The sequence below is a fragment of the Pollicipes pollicipes genome, unplaced genomic scaffold (genome assembly GCF_011947565.3).
Source record: "Pollicipes pollicipes isolate AB1234 unplaced genomic scaffold, Ppol_2.1 Scaffold_5724;HRSCAF=6776_pilon_pilon_pilon, whole genome shotgun sequence".
Taxonomy (NCBI): Eukaryota; Metazoa; Arthropoda; class Thecostraca; order Pollicipedomorpha; family Pollicipedidae; genus Pollicipes; species Pollicipes pollicipes.
The window spans coordinates 33,846,953-33,869,403 of record NW_023596746.1 but is presented as its reverse complement, the minus strand read 5'-3'; the positions used below and the strand labels follow the sequence as shown (position 1 = coordinate 33,869,403).

At 51.3% G+C, this 22,451-nt stretch overlaps 1 protein-coding gene across 1 annotated transcript; it reads right to left on the bottom strand.

Annotated features, from left to right (window-relative positions):
* Positions 1-7,244: 7,244 nt before the first annotated feature.
* LOC119102970 (forkhead box protein E3-like) lies at positions 7,245-8,472 on the bottom strand. The gene is made up of 2 exons (XM_037226420.1): positions 7,471-8,472; positions 7,245-7,318 (listed from the first exon to the last, which is right to left on the bottom strand). The coding sequence occupies exons 1-2, from the start codon at positions 8,348-8,350 to the stop codon at positions 7,245-7,247; spliced, it is 954 nt and encodes a 317-aa protein (XP_037082315.1). The 5' UTR covers positions 8,351-8,472.
* Positions 8,473-22,451: the final 13,979 nt, after the last annotated feature.

Sequence of the window (22,451 nt, the reverse complement as noted above, 5' to 3'; positions counted from 1 at the left end):
TTTGAGACCTAAACACTTTCAAGACGCTATGTTTTCGTTGCCTTCTGTTTGTTACGCCGCCGTCGTCGTTTTGGCAATGCACACAGCCACACTGCATTTTCCCACGGCGCCTGGCTATGCTGTTCTCTCTGTAACCGGTCTGTCGCTCCTGCCGGCGTCTGTCCTCTACCTACCGTGTCCTCCCATGGCCCCCGAAGCGTGGGAGGGGGACACGTGCTCATGTCCTTCTCTCCCCGGCCCAGCTACCAGACCCGCCCGTCTTCTCCCGCGGACGCCCTGCCACGGAGGAGGTGCTATTGTGAGTCGCATGTCTGACATGTTTCCGGCCGTTTACGGTCCCGACCAGCACACAAGTGCGCGGAAAACACGCTCGACTGTTTTCATCGGCCCGGCTTGAGACCAGAAAGCCGTCGCTGGCGTCCGCGCACCAGGCCTCTATTGAACGGGTGGAGAGACACATTCCTAGTGCCCTCAGAGCCGGGTGGTCGCACCCACTCCAGGCAAGTGGAGTCGGATGCTCCGGAGAGAGACGCGCCGGCTCTGGGTTACTCCATCATTCTGGGGACTGGAGTCCGCGCGCGGGCGGCAAGCTTTTCGTGGATTCGCTCGCAGTGTCAGCTGTCGGCCTGCAGTGTCTGCACGGTTGCAGCGCTCCATCCGCTTGGTGTTCACACGCCGGAAGTAAGGGAACGAGACGAACAATTATTTAAGCCCGCTCTGATGCACCTTTGCAGCACCATTACAGCCAGCGCGGCAAAAACGTCCGGCAGAGCACAGCGCGGGCCAACAAAGCAGCGCGGCCTGTCCTCGCGCCCCGCCCCCCAAAAAACGCCGGCTGTCGGCAGCGGGCGTCACCAGGGATAGGGCCGGCCCACCCCGCCTTCGGGCGCGCTCACCAGCACCCCGGTCCCACTGGGCCAGGTCAGCATTGAGGCGGGACCGCCGACAGAGGTCAGCGCTAGAAAAGGGCCCGCTGGGATTAGGTAGCGCTACCATGACAAAGCGGCGATGTGGCAAAGCGATGGGAGGAAATAGTCTCAAAAATAAAATCGGGTGCATTCTTCGCAGCCTGGTTGGTTTGCGCAATACTGTGAACCCAGTTGATAGTATAACTGGACCTTCTGATGTATTAGTCACGTTTTCAGGCCGTGCGAGGCGCGGTTGAGCGAGGCCAAGACACCAGCGAAATGTTTCAAAGCGGGAGCATTGATACGCACAAACAACGCGATGTACGTGAATCGCTGTTTTCTTTAGCAGAAAATAACTTCGGTTTGAGTAAATAAAGTAATACATGCAGCTATATGTATGTAGCTATACGAGTCTCTGTGCAAGCATGTGTGCGTTGCCTTTTCTTATTACTGACACATAACCAGCTCTATACTTTCACTACATAATCCACCTGCAGCATGGCCATTCACCATACACTCATGAGACACGTAGAAATGGGCACTGGCCTGACACATATCAACGCACGTTCAGTACACGCTGGTGCTTGCAGACGTTGAGCTTGTTATCATAAAATATAACGCTGCCATTGATATGTTTTCTTTCGATTAGAAGTCAGTGTGTACCAGCAAAAGACAACATTTGTGGGGTGGGATTAACGAGATTATAGCCTACATGTGCGCTATCATTACGCAGATGCCTCCAGAATCTAAGGGCACGAAGCCAGCCGTGATCGATATGAACTGTTATCCAGCTTGCTACAAACTGATCACACTAGATCCAAATTGGTTTTACCAACGCCTTAGAACTTACGTCACCCATGAGTTAAACTGGCATGGAGTTTCCAGCACTCCACTCTCAGCTCGGCTTCCAGCACGTGACATGGGAGACCCGACCGAAAACCGCCCACAGCTGCTGCAAGGCGGTCGATTGCTGCCGCTGCGACTGCCGCTGCCGCTGGCCGCTGCCGCTGTGGTCAGGCTGGTGCCGAGCCCGCTTGGCCATTTATAAACGGTACGTCCGATTATATCATGCAATAAGCGCTGTGCCTTCATTACTTCTGGTTGCCGAGATCTCACATCAATCCCTGAAAACGCCCAATATTGGGCCAATCAGCGGCTTGCGCTCGGGCGCGCGTCACCAGCTTCTCACATCGGCCGCAGCTATGTCAACACGGTTGTCCGTTTTCTTCCCGTCAAACGATGCTGCTCTCTTGTCGCTCTGACCGTGGGTGTCCGAGATAAGGAGTCGATTTCAAACAAGCTCCTGCATCTTTTTCCACTGTGCAAGTTTTACAATCCCCATGTTGATTGAAATGGGAAGCTCAAGTTTTTCGGCGCTCAAATCAGCTTTGCAATCAGAAAAGTCTGTTTCCCGAGCCGGGCTTCTTGAAAATGCCCGACTTTTTAAAGCAACTTCGTAGCCCTATTCTATTGCTGCTTCTTGAGAATATTGCAACAGCACCTATAAAAAACTGTATAACCTGTTACTAACATCTGCATGGCGTTGCAATCCGTGGTTTCAAAGATGTAAGCCTGTCAAAACTTGGTTGATCGAGCCAGGTCAGACCTGTAAAATACATCAGGCATTCCCAGTTACATAACGTAAAAGAGAATGTTTCACATGAGAAGCTGCTGGAGCAAACATCAAATATGATGAAATAATTTTGTTTATAACTATTGGTATGCTTTTAAATGGAAATGGCTGTTCTAGACAGCACAACATCTATGTTAAGTATATATGCTCCTCAATACGTCATTGTTCGGTTACGTCATCTACTTTGCACAGCACTGATTGAGGGCCAATTGACGGCCGTTAATATGGAAATCCTGCTCACGAGGGCCAGATGCGAATGAATTGACAATTATACTTTTCTTAACCTTGATCACCACATGACCAATGAGATTGCAGCCTGGGCAGCCTTGAAATAGCACCTCCGAAAAAGTCTACACATCTTCGCGGGCATGCAGCTCAGAAACTAGAAGGGTCTATGTCTTAAGAAGAACAGGGCTGTGATGTGCACCGAATGATCTTCACGATCGTTCTTTTATTTTTCATTGTATGTTTTTATCATTACAAGACCATATGTCAGGACGAAACTCAATGTGGAGCACTCCCTTTAAGTGACGCGTGACTCGCGGATTCCCCGCTACTGGGCAGCTAAAAGAACAATAGCAAGTTCGCAATGGGAAACAGCCCGCCGATGGCCGGAGGACGAAAGTTCGTTATCCCTTTTGGTTTTTGTTGAACGCCTCAAATATAGGCATTGGCACGTGTTTGATCACGTTTCTCTGATCAGCACAGAAGCGAAAAATTACGGTAGTGTTCAGTAGTAGTGCTCAGTTCACTTAGAACAAAAGCGTGGAAGAGGGTATCCCTATAATGGCGGTATTTCCCTCCCGCTTCACAAGCCGCCACGGCGCAGTTCCACACGCTTCACCGCAGGCCATTCCATGGGATCGTCGCTCGGGGCAGCGACGGCTTTGGTTGCATGGAACCATGATCTGGCAATACGCGGCCTACATTTGACTGTGCAGCTCATAGCTGTTTGCATTTGATGCCGCCTGTCACAGTGAGCACGGTTGTGATTTCCTTTTCAGTTGGGGGGGGGGGGGGGGGGGGGGAGGCTCAAAGTCCCCAACCTACAACCCACGCTCCAGTCACCTCCGACTTAAGGAGGATAGTGGGCCAAAGCTCGAGACAAGCCCGTTTGTTAGCGTATTTTGAGTGCTCACTGCATCATTTTTTCACTGCTCAGCTCCCTCTAGCTTATTTTTATGCTGTGCCTATTAGCTGCATTAATAATATGCTATGCCTTTTACAGCAAGGCCTGCAGCCAGTTTAATAAAGCAGGGCTTTGTTGTTGAAGTCAATCCATGCGAGCTTGTGCACTGGAGATAAGACAATCTGGCCGAATATTTTGAGTTAATAAGTTGAAGGTAAATAGCAGGAATCTGTGGAACTAAGGAGAAGTTGTTGTTTTGTTTTAAGTACGCAGATTTTGAGTGCATGTCTCGAAGAGCGCCGTTATGGGATTGTCTGTTGTCATTATGCAAAAGAAAGGCGACTCATTTGACATAAAACGAACAAGATAACGACGTGTGCCTGTGAGTATTATCATGATGCAAACTATCCCTGAACTAAGCGAGTGAATTCTTCTGAGCCCATCAGGGGAGGAGGGGTAGTTTCACAAAGCGAGTTGGGGGCCTAAAAAGTGAAAAACGACTCGTCCCGCCCGCCAAAATACGCCAACAAACAGATTTCTCTCAGATTTGACCCACCTTCTTCCTAAAGGGGGAGGGGCTGGAAGTCAAGTGGGGGGGGGGGGGCTGAAGCCCCCTCCTTCCTACCAACTGAATAAAAAACTACACCCCTGAAACCCATCAAATGGATCTCATCATTTGTCTTTCATCACTGTTTAGCAGGCAAAAAAGCTCACTCATCTCACGCTCACGTGCAGATTGATTAGTAACATTGCTGGAAATTGTCTGACGGCCGACCTGTCATTTTAACCGACGAATTGCCGTAATTGGCATGTATTGAAGAGAACGTTTCACATTGGAAGATACTGAAGCAAGCATCAGATATGATGAAATAAGCTCACTTATCAATTTGGTACACTTTTTAAGCGGAAAAGGCGCTCTAAACAGCACAATTCTCTGTTTAGTAAATATGTCTCCTAACATGTCATGGTTTGATTGCGCCACAGTACCCTGCACAACATTGATTGAGAGCCAATTGACAGCCGTTATAATTGGAAATCGTGCTCATGAACGCCAGATATGAACACCTGGGCAGTTATATTTTTCTTGGCCTGAATCGCTGCATGACTTATGGAATGACATGATTTGAATGACGTTATTATGATGTCATGAATGCTAAGGTGGCTTGGAAATGCTCTGCAAGAAATACTCTCCCCCATTTTCGAGGGCGTTAAGTTCAGAAACTAGATGGGCTTAGGTCTTAACAAGAGCAGGGTTGTGAACAGGACCAGAATTTCTTTAAGATGGCTAGTTCAGTTCAAAACCCCACATAAATGTGGAACACTCCCTCAAACGTTTGCATGGTTTGCGGCCAAGACGTTGAAAAAACCGCAAACATTCTGTGTGGATATTGATGACAACTGATGGGTCGCACGCAGGCATGGTTGCCTCGTCTTAGGATACAGGCTGCTCTTCGAGGCTAGCATTTTTGAGCGTGATATCGCCGATTCCAGTCCTATCGCCAGCGTTCCCAAAGATCCGGCGACACTGACGTAGCCGCCTCGTTTGTAGGCGGCATGTTCGCCGACAGTGTGCAGCCGATTTCCAGTCTTTCTGGTCTATGTCTCCAGTTGAGATCTGATGCTAACAAATACCTCCACAGCTGGTTGATCCATGGCTTGCGTTCTCGTGCGTTTAAACGGCACAACTTTTAAAGCAATGCGCTGCTTGCTGCTGACCCGCATGAGGCTCGCGATCGGTGGCTCCGAGGCTATCGCCTGGTAAAGAGCATGGCGGCTGGGCTGGTTCAGTTAACCCTTGCGTCTCACAGCTCATGCACGTCTCACTTGGTCTACAGCAGCGCTCGTAAGCGTTGACGCGTCTGAGGTATGTGTTGTGTATCGCCCAGTGCAGTCGTGCGATTAAATATATCATATTGCATCCCATACCTCTTCTGGCTGGGAAAATGTCGTTACGTAATATCACAGGCAGGCCATTGTGTAACAGTGCAAGTTGGCACCTTCTGAGTCTGTTTTCGTTTTGCGTGTGAGGTGGCTCACGGCGGAGTGCATTACATTACCAGGCGAAACGCCGAGAAGGGAAATCACGGACCAATCCACTTCTGCTTCGGGTTTTCACCACATACGATTGTCAAGGCCGCTAATCAAACAAAATCCGTGTGTATGTCTCTTGAAGGCACACTAAGGGCCCTACGAATGTAACTTGAATTGAAGCGCCCGTACTAGTATCGGCTGAAGTGTCTGTATGTATTAACACAGCGTGTGCAGGGCAATGCAGACGAAGTAATGCTTCATGGCAAGGCATGTGACTTACATTATTTGCCTGCTATGGTAAGTGAACAACAAATACTTGCCCCTTCGGAAAGCTGCTTCTGCTCGCACGGGCCCAAGCTTGGGGGTATGACGGTCGTGATGTATGGGATCGCTTCTACTGAACCACTGAATACATTCATATCTTTCCAAAAATGACAGATACATAACATCAATAACACCCTTTTCGTCCCTATTTTATGCCATACATGATACATGAGCCGCCAATAGCGCTCACAAGGTAATGGTTGCACATATGTATACGCATTGTGTATTTTACAACTTGTTCACGAGTAACTCCGTTTCGAGCATTATCGTTTCACCTGGAACTTTGGACAAAAGATAATCTCCTTGTCGTTTCATCTCACTGAGCAAGCAAGTAAAATATATCCAGAAGCATTGTACAATCGCTTCATGAAAACACCCAGAATCTCGTACGTGCGTCAAAATTCAACGATTTTAGCAACACCACTCGCACAAACTGTCAGCCATTGAAAACAAAGCATCAACCGAGCACCATATATTCCTAATTTCTTTTCAAAACAATTGTGCGAGCATAGGTACACAGAAGGCGTGGTCTTGAAGCCACCCGGCAAATCACCAGCAATATTTATATTGCAGTTAACCTGCCAACTACCTCATTGCATACCCACTACGTGCAGAACAGCGCGCGGTCCATCGGGCTCTCCCTTATGACAACAAGCTCGCGTGTCCGAGGACCGAAATAAATACCGTAAATCTCAAGCTATTTACACACATAGACATTTGCGGCTAGATTCTGACATTGACTACGGGCTCAGGGCCTGGCCGAAGCAAGCACAGCCCAACATGCTCATATACCCGATCCACGGCGCAGACATCTTTGGATGACGAGCCCAACAACTGCACGAGTGTCATGACGTGACACCGTGACGCCGTCATGACACCGTGTCAGTCTCCTACACGCGCTGAGCCGGCGCGTCACCATCCGTGACACGGGGCGAGGTCCAGACCAGAGGCCCTAGCGCGCCGGTCTGAGCACGGACGCCCGCGGCGCCAGGGCCGCGACCCCTATGACCCGACCCACAGCTTGGACACGCGATTCGCCTGACCTTTCCTGGCGGCCAGGTACGTGTGCCGCGGTGCCGGCCGTCCGGCCGCGTCTCGGCGCCGGTCTCGCCGCGTCCGTCCCGGCGCCTCTCTCCCCGCTGAGACAGGGCGGTCCGGGTCAGCCCGGGGCGGTCCGGGTCAGCCCAGGGCGGTTTGGGTCAGCCCAGGGCGGTCCGGGTCAGCCCAGGGCGGTCCGGGTCAGCCCAGGGCGAACCGGGTCGGCCTGGCTCGGCGCCGGCGGCCGCGGGTCGTCTAGGGCGAGCGAGGCGTGTCCGCGGCCCGGAAGCCGGCGAAGCTGAGCGGCACCGAGTCCCGCTCACCCCGCCGCTCGTCCGGCTCGTCCCGCCGCTCGTCCCGCCCGTCGTCTGCCGACGCCGGAGGCGGCAGCGGCGGCGGCGGCGAGCGCGAGCCGTCGCCGCCGTTGACGACGTCGAGCTCGTCGTCGGCCGGCTCGAGCCGGGTCAGCGGCTCGTCGGGCGCCAGCAGCGAGGCCACGTCGAACTGGCGGCGGCGCGGTGGGGCGGCGGCGGCCGCCGGTAGGCCGGCCCAGGCCGGCGCCGGCGGCGGCGGCGGCGACAGCGAGTCCTCCTCGTCCACCGTCAGGCCCATGTGCTTGCGGACACGCCGCTGCGCCTTGCGCCGCCGGAAGTCGCCCTTGCGGAAGTCGTCGACGTTGGCCGGGTGGATTGCCCAGTAGTGGCCCTTGCCGTTGGGCGAGCGGCCGGCCTTGATGAAGCAGTCGTTGAGCGAGAGGTTGTGGCGGATGCTGTTGCGCCAGCCGGTGCCGCGGTTGCGGAAGTAGCTGTAGTTGTCCAGGATGTACTGGTAGATGTCGCTCAGCACCAGCTTGCGGTCGGCGTGGCTGAGGATGGCCATGGCAATCAGGCCGATGTACGAGTGCTGCGGCTTGGGCTCTTCGGGCGGGCGGCAGAGCGCCGCCAGCCGCGGGTCCAGCAGCTTGTATGGGTAGGGCACGGCCCAGGGCGGCGGCAGCCCCGCCGACTGCTGCCGCGCCTGCTGCATCTGCTGCAGTGCGTACGAGTATAGCTGCTGCTGCAGCTGCAGCTGGTGCAGCTGCGGCGGCGGCAGGGGCAGCTGGTCCAGGCCGGGCACGCCGAACTTGATGGGGCTGAAGAGGAGGGGCGCAGCGCCGCCCAGAGGGCCCGCCAGCGAGCTGGGCGGCAGGTCCGGCCCGCAGCCGGCACGCACCGCCTCGTGCAGGCTAGTGGGCACCACGGCCATGCGGTGCGACAGATCGGCGCCCGCGTCGCTCAGAGGCTCCATGGCGGGCCGGAATGGCCGCGTTGGGTTCGGCTGTGGTGCCGTGGCGTGAGGTGCGCTGGCTCCGACGAGCTGGCGAGGCCGGTGCCGTCACTGCACAACAACGAGAGCGCTCCGGCCCGGCTCGCACGGGACCGCAAACTGACAAATCCAGCCACCTTGTTGGTATCTCTGGCACGCTCCCGGACCGCAAATATTTTCCCGCAGTGGCCCGCCCCAATGATGGCGCTGCTCGCCGCTGATTGGCGGAGCGCGGCCACCCGCCGGCCCGCTGGCCCCGCCCATGCGGTGTGCAAACAACCAATCAGCTGGCCTGTTTGGTCGCCGTTTGGCCTGGCGAACCTCGGCGGATAAATAGTTTTTGCTGTCGTATCGCGCACTGCCGCGGCCTGGGGCAGCTGCGCGGCAGCCGGACGGCCCCGCGGGAGGCTCCAGCCGGCGATCAATAGACACGCGGCCCACGCTCAGCGGGATGCGACAGCGTGGGAGGACCGACGCGGCGGAAGGGGTGGAGAGGGAGGGACAGATAGCAATTGACGGCGTGATGCGGCACACAGGAGAGGCCTGAAATTTGAGGCGCAGATTTGACAGCTCGGTAAGATTTTGCGCGGTGCTGCGTAATAAGGGCTTGGTGGGATTGTTTACATCCGATCTTATTGTAAAAAGAGCTACCTGCAATACAAACACGGGTCAAAGAGCCAGACTCCCGACAACTTGTGTTTTTTCTGTAAACTGTGAGCAATAGCTAAGCAAAAGCATAGGAAATAGGTATGCAAAGTTAGCAGTTTTTCCTTGAGCTCCCAAATAAAAGTAGGTAAGGAAGACGTGGCACAAGGGTAAATATCACATCATAACATTTGCACAGAAACTGCCGACCGGTGGGCAGTGAACTCAGCAGTTTCTTAAGTAACCTTTTACCATGTACGAGGGAGCCTCTAAACCTTTCTTCAAAAGTTGGATAGGTAAATGCTAGGTTCTAATTCTCACCTCTCTGTTACGGTTGTTGAAAAACAGCTATTGGGAATCGTCTGGCACCGACATGGAGAGTGGTACGAAACCTAATTTGCCTCTAGTTGGAAGGCAAGAGATCCCTCATTTTGTAATGATGTCTCGAAAGGCAGACAACTTAACAAATCGCACAAACATGAAAAACAAGACAAATTTGGTAATTTCAGCTTTAGGAAAAACACATTTATCTTCATGCCCATCTCATCGACGTTTTCGTAGAGACCAATCCTCGTCATACAGCACCCATCCTCCAAATACTAGGCTCAGGTCCAGAGACACGCAGCGAAGTGCTACACCGTCGTAGCAGGATGCATTCAAATTGTGTGCGCACCGCTCATTTCACACAAATGATGCGAGTCCTTTTCCTGGGCCTACCCGCCAAACTGTAATGCAGCAACTTCGCTGCATCGCACCAAAGACATGCGGACAGGAGGTAGCGTACTTCATGACCACACTGTTCACGGGAGCTAACCATTCATGCTATAAAAAAACGCAGGGAAATGACGATGGTTTTGCCATCTCCGTTGTATTGGAGCGGGATATTGTCTAATTAACCGGCCCATTATCACCGGGTAGGCGGGTATGACCGTTATCACTGGGCACTGGGTGCGCGTCCCAAGACGGGCTCATTGCCCTTCCCGGCTGACATGGGAAGGTCAGCTGGCAGCAGGCCAACAGGCTAAACTGGGCCCCAGGACCGGGCCGCGGCGCTGTACGGCACGTGCGCGCTCGGCAGGTCTGTCTTGCGAAAAGATGAAGGGAGGTTATTGGTTGAACAGGACGGCGCAACTTGGATGGTGGCTTCAGGGAACAAGGAACAGGCTTTGCTTTATAGTGTTCTGGACTCAAGGCTATCCAAGCAAACCACTCGGAATGCACTTAAAAAAAGAAAGACGCGTGTCCTGACTGTCTGGACGCCATACTTCACATGAGCAAGAAAAGTCTTGAGCTCCTGATGATTCGGCTTTGTGATTTTACAGTTCTTGTGCTGACCATAATCAAATTCAATATACCAGGACCAGGAAGTACTGACTAAATGACCCGATCAAGAAAATTGGAAATCCTGTCAAAGCTCAACATTTCATGTTGCACCCACGGTGAAAAGCGGCGCCACCTGCTGTTAACTGGGGGAAGCGTGTGGAAGAGGGCTTATGAGAACGCGTGCTTGAGGTCGAATGGAAGGAGTTCTGATGACAGCTGAAACATAAGATACGATAGCATTGAAGAACACTGGCCAAACAATGCTAAAACAATAGGGAAAACGAAGGACGCTCAGGACGTAAGACGCCTTCGCGATAACGAAAACCTTGAACAAGATCTATCGACTTTTATTGCGAGCCAACAACGATGACAGTGTGGGCAAACCACAAGCAGCGGGACGATGAATGTATTACCAAGACTAAAAATAACATATCATAATGATAGATACACGATAGCTAAGTAAAACATAACAAAGATGGCATCATACTTAGACACCGTATAATCAGACAAGGTGAAAAGCTTAACAGTTTTTGGTAACTAAGGCGACAAGATCCATCTTCGCCTTTTTATTTCTGTAGAAAGAAGATTTCACTCGACATCACTTAGGAGGCTTATACGACATTGGTTAGCAGCAGTTCGTAAAAGAAATTCGCAGCGAACCCCTGCTCATGAACAGGTGAGTCAGAACATTGTGCTCTCATCGAGAAAAAAAAATTAGGCGCGCGCCTGTAACGCTTCGTACGCATACGCGTGACCGTAATCCTGCACATGTGATTTACCAATTCATCTCAAAAGCGTTCAAAGTACCAAAACCAATATTACCGTCCGCGTGGACTAAATCCAGTTTATTTCGTTTTGTGTCCCTCCGTTGATCTCATATAACAAGTAATGCGGAAATCCCCGTTTCAGGTAGGCATAAGTAATTTCGTCTCTGACGTGCGTCAGCGCCAAAATTTGTGCGGCAAACTTAAGGTAGCTTCTTGTTGCCACGAAACGCCACATTTTGTGCCGTACATTTTTGGACGAACAAATGTCCGACACATTTTTAAAAAAAATAATTGCTTTGGATTTAGAATGAGCCTTAAGGCTTATTCCAAATCCAAAGCGAACATTCGAGTGTGTATGCCCACGTGATTCAAATCATAATGTTGAAACTGGCATGACCCCAACCCAGAGCGGAACACAATAACATGTTTCACTACTCTGTTTCGGGACCTTACGCCATCACCGTAAGCAGCGGAGCATTTGTAACGTCCGTCGTACGGCCGCGTCTCGGCCTGCGTCAGCGCCAAACCAGCGGCCGTGGTGTCCGGCAGGTGGCCACGTGGGGCATAACGTCCGCCGCACGGCCGCGTCTCGGCCTGCGTCAGCGCCAAACCAGCGGCCGAGGTGTCCGGCACGTGGCCACGTGGGGCATAACGTCCGCCGCACGGCAGCGTCTCGGCCTGCGTCAGCACCAAACCAGCGGCCGTGGTGTCCGGCATGTGGCCACGTGGGGCATAACGTCCGCCCCACGGCCGCGTCTCGGCCTACGTCAGCGTCAGACCAGCGGCCGTGGTGTCCGGCATGTGGCCACGTGGGGGCAGTCATGGGCATGACGTTTGATACCAGCTGTAGGCATCGATTCTTTTTTGTTTCGATTGCATGATATCAAAATATTGCAGAAACTTCAAGCTACTGACATATACTTATGAACCGTACATGTGTCCTCGAAACACTAGGAATGGTAGAAAGAGCGTTGCAACTCCCGCATCCCCGCAGCAGCCAATCTTGCTGCTGTGATGTAACTGCTGCGTTGATCTCCGCGGTGGGCCATGACACATTTCGCGGAAAGCCAGGCTCAAAACCCCATCTGACAATTGTAACCGCAGCACAATGGGCAAGAGCTAGCTCAAAAGCACTATTCAAGTTACACTTCGGTCTCACAACTAATAGACGTAACATGCGTAAAACAAACCGGAGAATTTGATGGTGTTTTGCTTCCAATCTCATCCGATTACATGATGCCGTCGATAATGACCTGGTCCATTGCGCGTGAGTGACGACCTGGGCCAATATGCGTGCATGGCATAGCCCACCTTGAATAAATTCCGTGCACGAAGGCATGATGATGCCAGTAGTGGCACAAACTATCGATGCTGCCATAATTTGAATGGAATTACATTCCGACGGTGGTGGGGTAATTATCATGCGTTGAAATGGGGCCCTGGAAGTGGAGTGAGTCACTTTACAAAGTGCACAGGCCGTAAGTTTAAAAATCGCGAGATAGCTGGAGATTACAATACTTTTTTCAAATTTGGTGATCCCTACGCGCGAAAATTGCACCATTTTTGCATTGTTTTGTTCATGACTGTAGCTTTTCCCGTTCCTGTAGAAATTTTGCTAAATAAAACATCATAGCGTAAAAACTGCACAACAAAATAAGCCTCCAAAAGCAAAACAAGTCTAAAACACACAGATATCAAGCCGAGCTTCTTCGTTGTGAAGACGGAAAGGAGGTGTTGGGGGGGGGGGGGGGGGGGAGGGCGGGCGATTATACACGATGAGAAATTGTTATCTGCACACGATACAGTATTTCACAATTTTGAATTGAATTGCCCATTTCGTGCACGTATGGATTGCCGAGGAACTTTTCAGTAAAGCTGGACCCGTATTTTGGACAGAGGCGGGTGTGAGAAACGGTGGGAGCCTCATAAACCCTCCATACCGATTTGTCATTTTTCATGAGTACAAAAAAGGGTTAACTATCCACAAGGCAGCGGAGCTTTAGGAAACCTTGCGCCTCGGTCCCAAACTTTCGCCCTTAAACAGTACAACAATTCTTTCAAAACGTACCCAAACACCAAAATGATGAACAAATTGCATAGGTTAATACATAATTACTGGCGAAAACACTTCGGGGCAAAAGCACTGCTTTGAAACAAGATAGCTTCAATTGGGTATCGCCGACACTAGCGCCGTTCGTATCCTAGTTTGGCGTCGCCTGCTGCGCTCCTTGTGATCTGAAACGCCCTTGAGCCAAGAGTTTAGTGGAAACCGTTTTGCGATATTAACAGTTTTTGACCTTGGCATGTGTTATAGAAGCCGTCAGATTCGTTGCCGACTTAACACGCGTCCAGGTGGCCGGCTAGATACCTTTCGCTCGGGTGGGGGTCAATTTGACCCTCCCCTGAGATCTTGAGAACTAAGAGAGCTTGAGACACCAAATTTCCTGCGGCGTTGACTCATGCGTGAACTCACTTAGGTCAACGTTTCAGGTTCCTAGGTCATAACCTTCAGGTCAAATAAGGTCAAACAAGGTCAAGTTCTAGGTTGATTTCCAAAGTACCCCCAGAACCTAGCTGACTGTTTCTAAGCAAAAGGCCACATGTCCATTTAAGGTCAGTGACCTTGTTTGACCTTTTGAAGGTCATGATGAACAAAATTATCATGGGGCGTCCCGTGCATCCCCTCCCCCACCCTCTACATCTGCCACAGGCCCGAGCAACTGAATAGATGGGGCCTGCCAAGAACATATGGCTATTCATTCCAATAAGAAAAACTCGCGACGCAATGTGTAGGGCTCTGAACGATCGAGTGCGCCCGAGCAGGTTAACAGATAAGGTTCCCAAAAAGCACATAGGGCCTCCATTCAAATAGGAAGTATTCAAGATCCAACTCAGAAGACCCCCGAATGATCCAGTGCGTCAGAGCAGGTTAACGTATAGAGCCCCTGTCAAGAGTGCCGGGCCCTCCATTGAAATAGAAAGTACCCAAGGCCCGATGTAGAGGGCCTCCGAATAATCGAGTGTGCCCGCGCAGGTTAACAAATAGCGCTCCCAACAAGAGCGTAGGGTTCTCCATCCGAATGGGAAACACTGAAGATGTTATATAAATTGCCCCAGAATGATGGAATGGCCCCGAGCAGCTTACTTGAAGAGGCCCGACAAGAGCGCATGAACCTCCATTGAAATAAGAAGTACCCAAAACTCAGTGCGGAGGGCCCCCAGGAGATGGAATATACCCGAGCAGATTATCAGGTGGACCAGACAAGAGGGTGGGGCCCTAAATTCAAACGCCAAGACCCAATATTTAGATTCCCCCAACAACCCAGTAAGGCCGAAGCGTCCCCAATCCAGAACAGAAGGTTTCCCCGACAAGTGTGTAGGGCTCCCCACTCAGATAGGGAGTACCCAAGACACAATGTGGAGGGCCCCCGGATATTCGAGTGTGCCAAAGCAGGTTAACAGATGGGGCCCCGGCAAGAGCGTAGGACCTTCCGTCCACATACTAAATACCCACTGTTCGATGTAGAGGACCCGAGTAAGCGAGTGCGCCAGAGCAGGTTAGCAGATAGGGCCCCCGAAAAAGCGGAGGGGCATTCATTCAAAAAGGAAGTACCCAAAACTAAATGTAGAGGTCTCCCACGATCGCATGCGCCCGAGCATCTTACCAGAAGTGGCCCCGACAAGACCGTAGGGCCCTCCATTCAAATAAAAAGTACCCAAAACCCGGTGCGGTGGCTCCCCGAGGGATGGAGTGCGCCCAAACAGGTTATCAGATGACCCCGATAGGAGCAGAAAGTCCTAAATTCAAACACAGGGAACCAATGTGCAGGGCCCGCGATAAATCCAGTGCGGCCGAGAAGGCGAACAGAGAGGGCCCCCGACAAGTGCGTAGGGCCCCATTTAAATAGCACGTGTCCAAGGCCCAATAAAGAGGGCCCTCGAAGGTGCCCGAGCGGGTTATTAGATAAGCCCCCAAAAGAACGTAGGACCCCGCCTTCAGAAAATAATTACCCAAGACCCAGTGTAGAGGGTCCCCGAACGGCCGAGTGTCCCAGCAGGCCATCAGACGGGCCCCGACAAGAGTGCAGGGTCCTAAGCAAGTGCCAGAGCATTGGGAACGCCCTACACCAATGCAGGGGGCCCATGAGCATATCGCAAGTGTGTCGGTGAGCAATACCGAGACCCACATAAAGGGCCCATGAGGAACCGAAAATGCTCCGGCAGGTTAAGATATAGGACCCCGGCTATAGCTTACAGAGCCTTTCTGGCAAATGGAAGGAACCCGTGGAAGGCCCGTGATTGACAAGAGTGCCCCTGCACGCTAACAGGAAGAGCCTCAACAAAAGCGCAGGGCCCTTGGAGCGTGTTTTCAGGCTGGGAAGGAGATGCAGGACGATGTTTTGACGCTGGGGCTGATGCTCCGCCTCAGGGCCGACGGCAGATCACAGATTGCAATTCACGCATTCCACCCACTTTTCAGGCGATGAAGCTTGCTTCACGCCCCGTTACACCTCACGACCAGCCTTCTAACAGACACGCGGAGGCAGCGGCCATGTCACTCGAGCGCCTCGTGAAGACGATGGTGAGCCCCGATGATGCACGGCTTGACCGCGAATTGTTGGCGCTTGGCGAGGGACGGCGGCCACCTGCCCAGGCGGCCTGTGAGATCCTCGCCAAAGCTGCACACTCGTCGATCGTCGTCCGAATGTCGTCAAGCCCCGCTTAAGTCTGCGATCGCAGTGGCACGGAGACCCGAGCGAGAACGGAGGTGGCGTGTCAGGTGGCCTCGTGCCTCCTGACGGTGCGGAGATCCGGGCGGGAACGGAGGTGGTCGCGCCAGGTGACCTCATTCCTCCTGACGGCCCGGAGATCCGAGCGAGAACGGAGGTGGCCGTGTCAGGTGGCCTCGTGCCTCCTGACGGCGCGGAGATCCGAGCGGGAAAGAAGGTGGCCGTGTCAGGTGACTTCAGGCCTCCTGACGGCACTGAGATCCGAGCGAGAACGGAGGTGGCCGTGTCAGGTGGCTTCAGGCCTCCTGACGGCGCGGAGATCCGAGCGGGAAAGAAGGTGGCCGTGTTAGGTGACTTCAGGCCTTCTGACGGCACTGAGATCCGAGCGAGAACGGAGGTGGCCGTGTCAGGTGGCTTCAGGCCTCCTGACGGCGCGGAGATCCGAGCGGGAAAGAAGGTGGCCGTGTTAGGTGACTTCAGGCCTTCTGACGGCACTGAGATCCGAGCGAGAACGGAGGTGGCCGTGTCAGGTGACCTCATGCCTCCTGACAGCGCGAAGGTCCGAGCGAGAACGGAGGTGGCCGTGTCAGGTGACCTCGTGCCCCCTGACGGCGCGGAGATCCGAGCGAGAACGGAGGTGGCCGTGTCAGGTGACCTCGTGCCCCCTGACGGCGCGGAGATCCGAGCGAAAACGGAGACGGCCGTGTCACGTGATCCCATGCCTCCTGACGGAGTCGGGGCTCCGATCAGTGTGCAGAATCCATGACCAGATTCCGTCGTTTGATTTCGGAACTACAGCGGAGCGATCGGGGACGCTGGAAGACAACAGATGCCACCGCGCCAAGGTCTTCGAACTCTGACCAGGTTCTCGATATAAACCGCTACATTTTCCGTCCTCACAAACGTTCTCAGCGGAAATCTACTGCGAGCTGCAGACATTCATTGACCATCTATTCCCACGACATATTTTAGGGATTATTCGACCAGCTCATGCGCTGCATGAACGCGCAGTTATGCGTCTGTAACCCAAAATATCACTACAACCAGGGAAAGGTCGGACCAGTTCGTCAGCGGTGAGGGGTGTATCAGTCGCGCTCATGACAGACTGATAGGGATATTCACATTTCGGGGCAGAAACAAGTGAAAAATGCCAAGACAGGTGATAAATACCAAGACTCTATCTATGGTGGAGTTCAAACTCTGGGTAGGAGACACCAAGGCTCTAACTTTGGTAGAGTCCTGCCCCTGGGTGGGAGATACCAAAGCTCTGAGCGCAATAAGAAGGCGTCAATCGGGACAAATGTTACCACGCCAAGGAAATAAGGGAAGCGGTCGGACACTAACCATTGAATAAAACGGGCTATCCAATAAAATGCAAGCTACAGTAGTCAGGCGTTGAGTTACGGTATGACTGTTGTAGAACTGAAATGGTTTGTACTTTGCGATGGAATCGTGCCTACCCAGCCTTGTGACGGGCTACAAAGTAGTTGTTAGACCTGCACTGGTTCCATGTTTGATTTCGAAGTGCACGTTAGATACACAACATAGTTGCTTTTAACCAAACCGAATAGCAGCTTATACTAAACAGACAACGTCTTTATTTCTAGATGACGGGGCAGAACGGAAAGCAGTGCACTCAGCACATCAGCTTCAAGCTCTTTTTTCAAAAAGGAAATGTGCCATCCCTGGCATCCGCATGCTCGGCTTGTTCCCGAAGGCTGAAATTGGAGTTGGCAGACTCCACGCGGCCTCAGATCGCGGTCCAAACGAAATGCTGGCCGCTTTGGAACCAGGTGGGGTACAAACTGGCCTGCACGGCATCCTCCACGCTGGAGATGCGGCGCGGCACCTGCTCTGCAGGCGGCGGAGCAAACTCACTTAGCGCGTCGCTGTTCAGCGGCGCCGGCGATGGCTGTGTATTGATTGTCGAAAACAGCGCGCGCGCTCCCCCGGCTGGCGGGGCCGAACGAGATTAGCGCGTGGCTGGCTCTGGTATCACGGCATCGTCGCCGCCGACAGACCGCCTCTGCTGTCGCCAAATGGATGATCAGGAGTGCTCCGGGCGCCGCCGGGAGCCCCGTCGACACGCACCACCCGCCAATAATGGATGACGCCACCACGACGGGGGGGGGGGGGGGCAAAACGGTCCACACCATTACCATGCGCACAGTACTGTCAACAGATGAAGTGGTGTGGAATGACGTTCCAAATTGCAGCAGATCTCTGTGTGGCGTGTGTATGAAACACGATGACGCGTTTCGCATGTAAATAGGGTGAGCAACCGGGCTGGTTTGACCGGGCCAACTAGCACTTCGCGACCTTTGACCTGACCATCACCCTGATTCACCGTTTGTCATAACGCGGACTGATAGGGGGCAGTGGGGAAGGGGCGATGCGACACCTGCCGTGCCCAGACCAAGGCAGATTGAGCTAAGCTAAAAACACCAGACGACTGATCTCAATGAGATCTCGCGATTGGCCAACAGCTTCAATGCTGCTAGGTAAAAAATTGACCCCATCATACCAGGTCAAGTACAGCATTTTCCGAAAGCCAAACTATTTTAGCTCTATATGTTATATAGATATAGATATAGATATAGATATATATATATATATATATATATATATATATAGAGAGAGAGAGAGAGAGAGAGATATATATATATATATATATATATATATATATATATATATATATATATATATATATATATATATATATATAGGTAAAAGACCATGACTTGAGGTTACACAGCATACAAACAGGCGTGTCCCTTGTTCAATTTCAAATACAACGGTGCATAGTTTCATGCGTTTTATCTTTAATTTTTGATACATGGCCCCGTCCATGTAACAATGCCAGTTCGCCGCGTACGCTCCGTGGCCTCGCCGGTGGCCGCCCGCGCCGCCCACGTAGGCCGTCGATCGCTGTGCAGTGCTCCTCAAACACTTTCGCTGCTCCAAAACCAGAGATGCCAGGGACACGTTTTTGGTGTCGAAGTGGTGCTGTATGGCAATGCTGATTGATTGGATAAGTTTTCTATCTCGGCATTGTGCACTTCATTGAAGGGCATCGTGTGTTTGGATTTCTATAACCTGAAGAACTTGTGTAAATATATACGTTTTCGTAGACGCACTGAACCCGCCAACAGCCATCTGAATTGGAGCACCGCGGTGGTTCAGAGATGGTTTGGGACACCATGATCTCTAGACCTTCAAGTCCAACAAATGAAATGCAAAGCTAATAACTCGGAATTCCAACGATCCCTACGCCGGCATTACGACTCCGAGTGTTTTCCAAAGGCTGGATGGTCACAAACGAACTTCAGGCTGCATGTTTCGAAACGTGGATCAGATGTGGTGTGATGCATGTCCATACAGACGCCCAACAACCTCTCGATCTGATTTGTGGAAGGTTTGGTGCCTTGCTGAAAAGCATTTCACATCCACGCTTGCGGTTGTGGCCCTGCATGTAGTAGAGCCTGCATCACGCATAATTCGGCACACGGCATCCAGACGCTACGCGGAGCGCCAGCTATACAGATGTGCTGATCGATGTACACATACCTACAAGGTACAATGCCTATAACCTACACTTACAGGGTACAATACGCAGTTTCATGCGTTGATTCGCTTATAGAGATTAAAGTCTTTCATAATTCTCAACGTCGTTAGGAAACACACGAGTCACGCAATCGATAACGCTCCATTTCTCACGCTAACGTGGCGGAGAAGACCATAATATTGCCGATCGCGGGTCTCGAACCCACCACTTCTAACCGTTTCCTGGCTATCTTGACTCCTCCTGGGGGCGAGCCATCTACCTCTGCATGGGCGATGGAACTATATATGGGGCTGCCTGGTAGGGCGCACCGCAAATAATGTGAAAGGGCATGAAAAGAAGCCGACAACAATGCATCCGGCCACTGACTGCTCCCAATGCCGACATCGCGCCCCAGCCGTGACATGATATTGTGAAACGATACTCCTTACTTCGGCATGAAGGACATTACAGCCACCACGTGCCTGTTCCGAACATAAGTTAGACGGTTTTTCCTGGTGGCTTTCCAACAGAAGTCACAAGAGGATGCAGGGTAAGACACGTGAGACGTGGATGCAGGGTAAGTCCATACCATTTATATAGTTCCATCCTTTCAGTTTGTCTCCGAAGTTCCCTCCTCTGTGTACTCTGCATTGGTTAGTTGGCATCGATCCTCCAACGTCGCCTAAGAAGGCTCCAGCAGTCTAGCTTGTGGCGCCATCTATAATCAGGATGCGTCGGCGGACATAACTACCGCGATGCATTGACCGGAGAAAGGGAAACATCGGTTGTAACGCCACCTATAAAAGACAGGCCAGTGCCATCTATACGTCCCTTCATGCATGTAAAACTATCAGTGCTCGTTGATTCCGCGACATTAGTGCAACAGCAAATCTTCTCTCGACAGCAGTGCTACAACACTTCTTCTAACGCCAATACCTAAACACGGCATGAGTGCTACACGACAAAGCTGATTCTTTAAAAACGTGCGCCTGTCATGACCTCTGGTGCAAAAACTTATGCCTCCATTGCTCATACACATTGCGTCTACTGCAACGACTTCACACAACATCACTATAACAGATAAGTCAAGTCATGTTGGTCAAGTCTTTACTGGAAAATTAGTGATTGGTAAATGATTTGTTTGCAGCATAAGTTCTGTCTTATAGTGCTCATGTCATGTATGAGTTTTTACAGCAGAAGTATTGTAAAGTATAAGTGAGGGCTGTAGAAGTCTTTGGCGCATAAGTAATGGCAAACATAAGTTTTTGCAATAGAAGTTTTTCGTGTAGCATTCATGTCGTCTATGGGTTTTTGAAGCAAAAGGAATGTCGCGTGTAAGGAAAGCATGTATAGGTTTTTTTGCAGTAGCTGTAGTGTCGTGTGTAGGTTTTTAAAGTGTAAATTTTGTCTTGTAGCACTCATGTCGTGTGTAAGCTTTTGCAACAGAAGTAATGTCGCTTATATCATGTTGGCTTAAGCAAGTTCTTCGCAAGGAGACCTATGCTTGGCTCCGAATGCGCTGGTCGCTAGCCCGCATGTCAAAGACAAAACGGTTCAACGAAAAAGGAACGAACGCATGCGCAGAAAATTCAAATCAGAAAATAAACACATAAAACAATTTAGCAAATGAAATGATAAAATATAGTCCAGATGAAGATCAGCAGAGCAAAATACCAGAACACAAAATCTTTAAATGACTCGATATCGAAAGGAGCATTCTGCATTGTTTGACAAAAGTAAAAATGCAAATGTAGCTAAGAAAAAAAGAACGCCAAAACCAAGCGACCAAATGAGGCAAAAGATGCCTCCATGACGGTAGCTGCAAACTAGAAATCTGCATTTGTGCGCAGCACTTTCTGCGGAACAATCGTGTTAACTCACACCATGTGTAATGGGCGTGGGCTTAGACTAGACTAGGTTTGGTTAGACTCAGGCAAGGCCTGCGTAGGGAATTTTGAATGGGACAGCCCAGGGATATGACCGGGCCCAGACAATGATTCGCCTTATCTACCACCATACCCTGATTTTGCCTTGGAATTCAACTACTTTATTTCTGCATTCAAAAAAACGACAAAAAAGATGAAGCGCATTGGCTGCCATAGATGAATGAACATCAGATCCAGGCTCCACCCAGGGGCGGATCCAAAATTTTGTCAGCAGGGACTGGCAGGCAGCATTGTAACTCGCCGCACCATAAATCATAACAATTATGAGCTATCCCTAAGAGCAAGTGACAATGGCTGCATTGAATGTCTTTTGACTGCTTTCCCACCAACCCCAGACTTTTCCCCGCCACACCTTGAGATTTTCCGATAGGGTAAAGGATTGCGTGAACGTGCTTTATTATGGGTAACATGCAACGCACAATCCTTTAAAAATATGACAGTGTATTCATGGCTGAATGGTTAACGGAGCAGATTTGTACAAATCCCAAATCCACCAGCCGGCGAGCCGAAAACCAGCCATGTAATGCGAATAAGTCATCGCACATGCTCTTGTGAGTATTTGAATATGGGCCCGACTCCATAGAAGGTGCTAAAAATTATTCTGTTGTGGATCATCACGTTGTTGATTGTTGGATCATGTTGTGGATCTTAGCCTTGAGTGCTTAGATTAATTAAGCCAGGCTCGTATCTAACTAACAATGCCAGCAGACACGCACAGTTTTATTGTGGCGAATGCAAATTTGTTCTGATCCTTTCCTGGGGGATGCAGTGAATCTTGTAACAGCCGATTGAACTACTGATTATCTTCGGCTTAAGAAATTAGTATAAGTTCAATCACCCAATTAAGTAAACGCAGTGTTCACCGCACTGTGGAATTTGTCACCGGCGTCTCTCCCCTCCCCTTTCGCAGCCCATCGAACTCAAGCCTTCGAGCCGACGGTATAGGTGGCAGCTGTGTTGCGAATTTTTCGGCGAGCACCTTCACTACGAGAGATTGGGTGCCATGCAGAGTAGAACTTGTGAACCGGTGTCATCTGCTGAGTCGGACCACCGGTCAGAAACCTCGTGCGGTGTGGGACGAGGAAGGCGAACCCCAGGGCTTTGAGATGTAAATTTTTCTGGAATAGA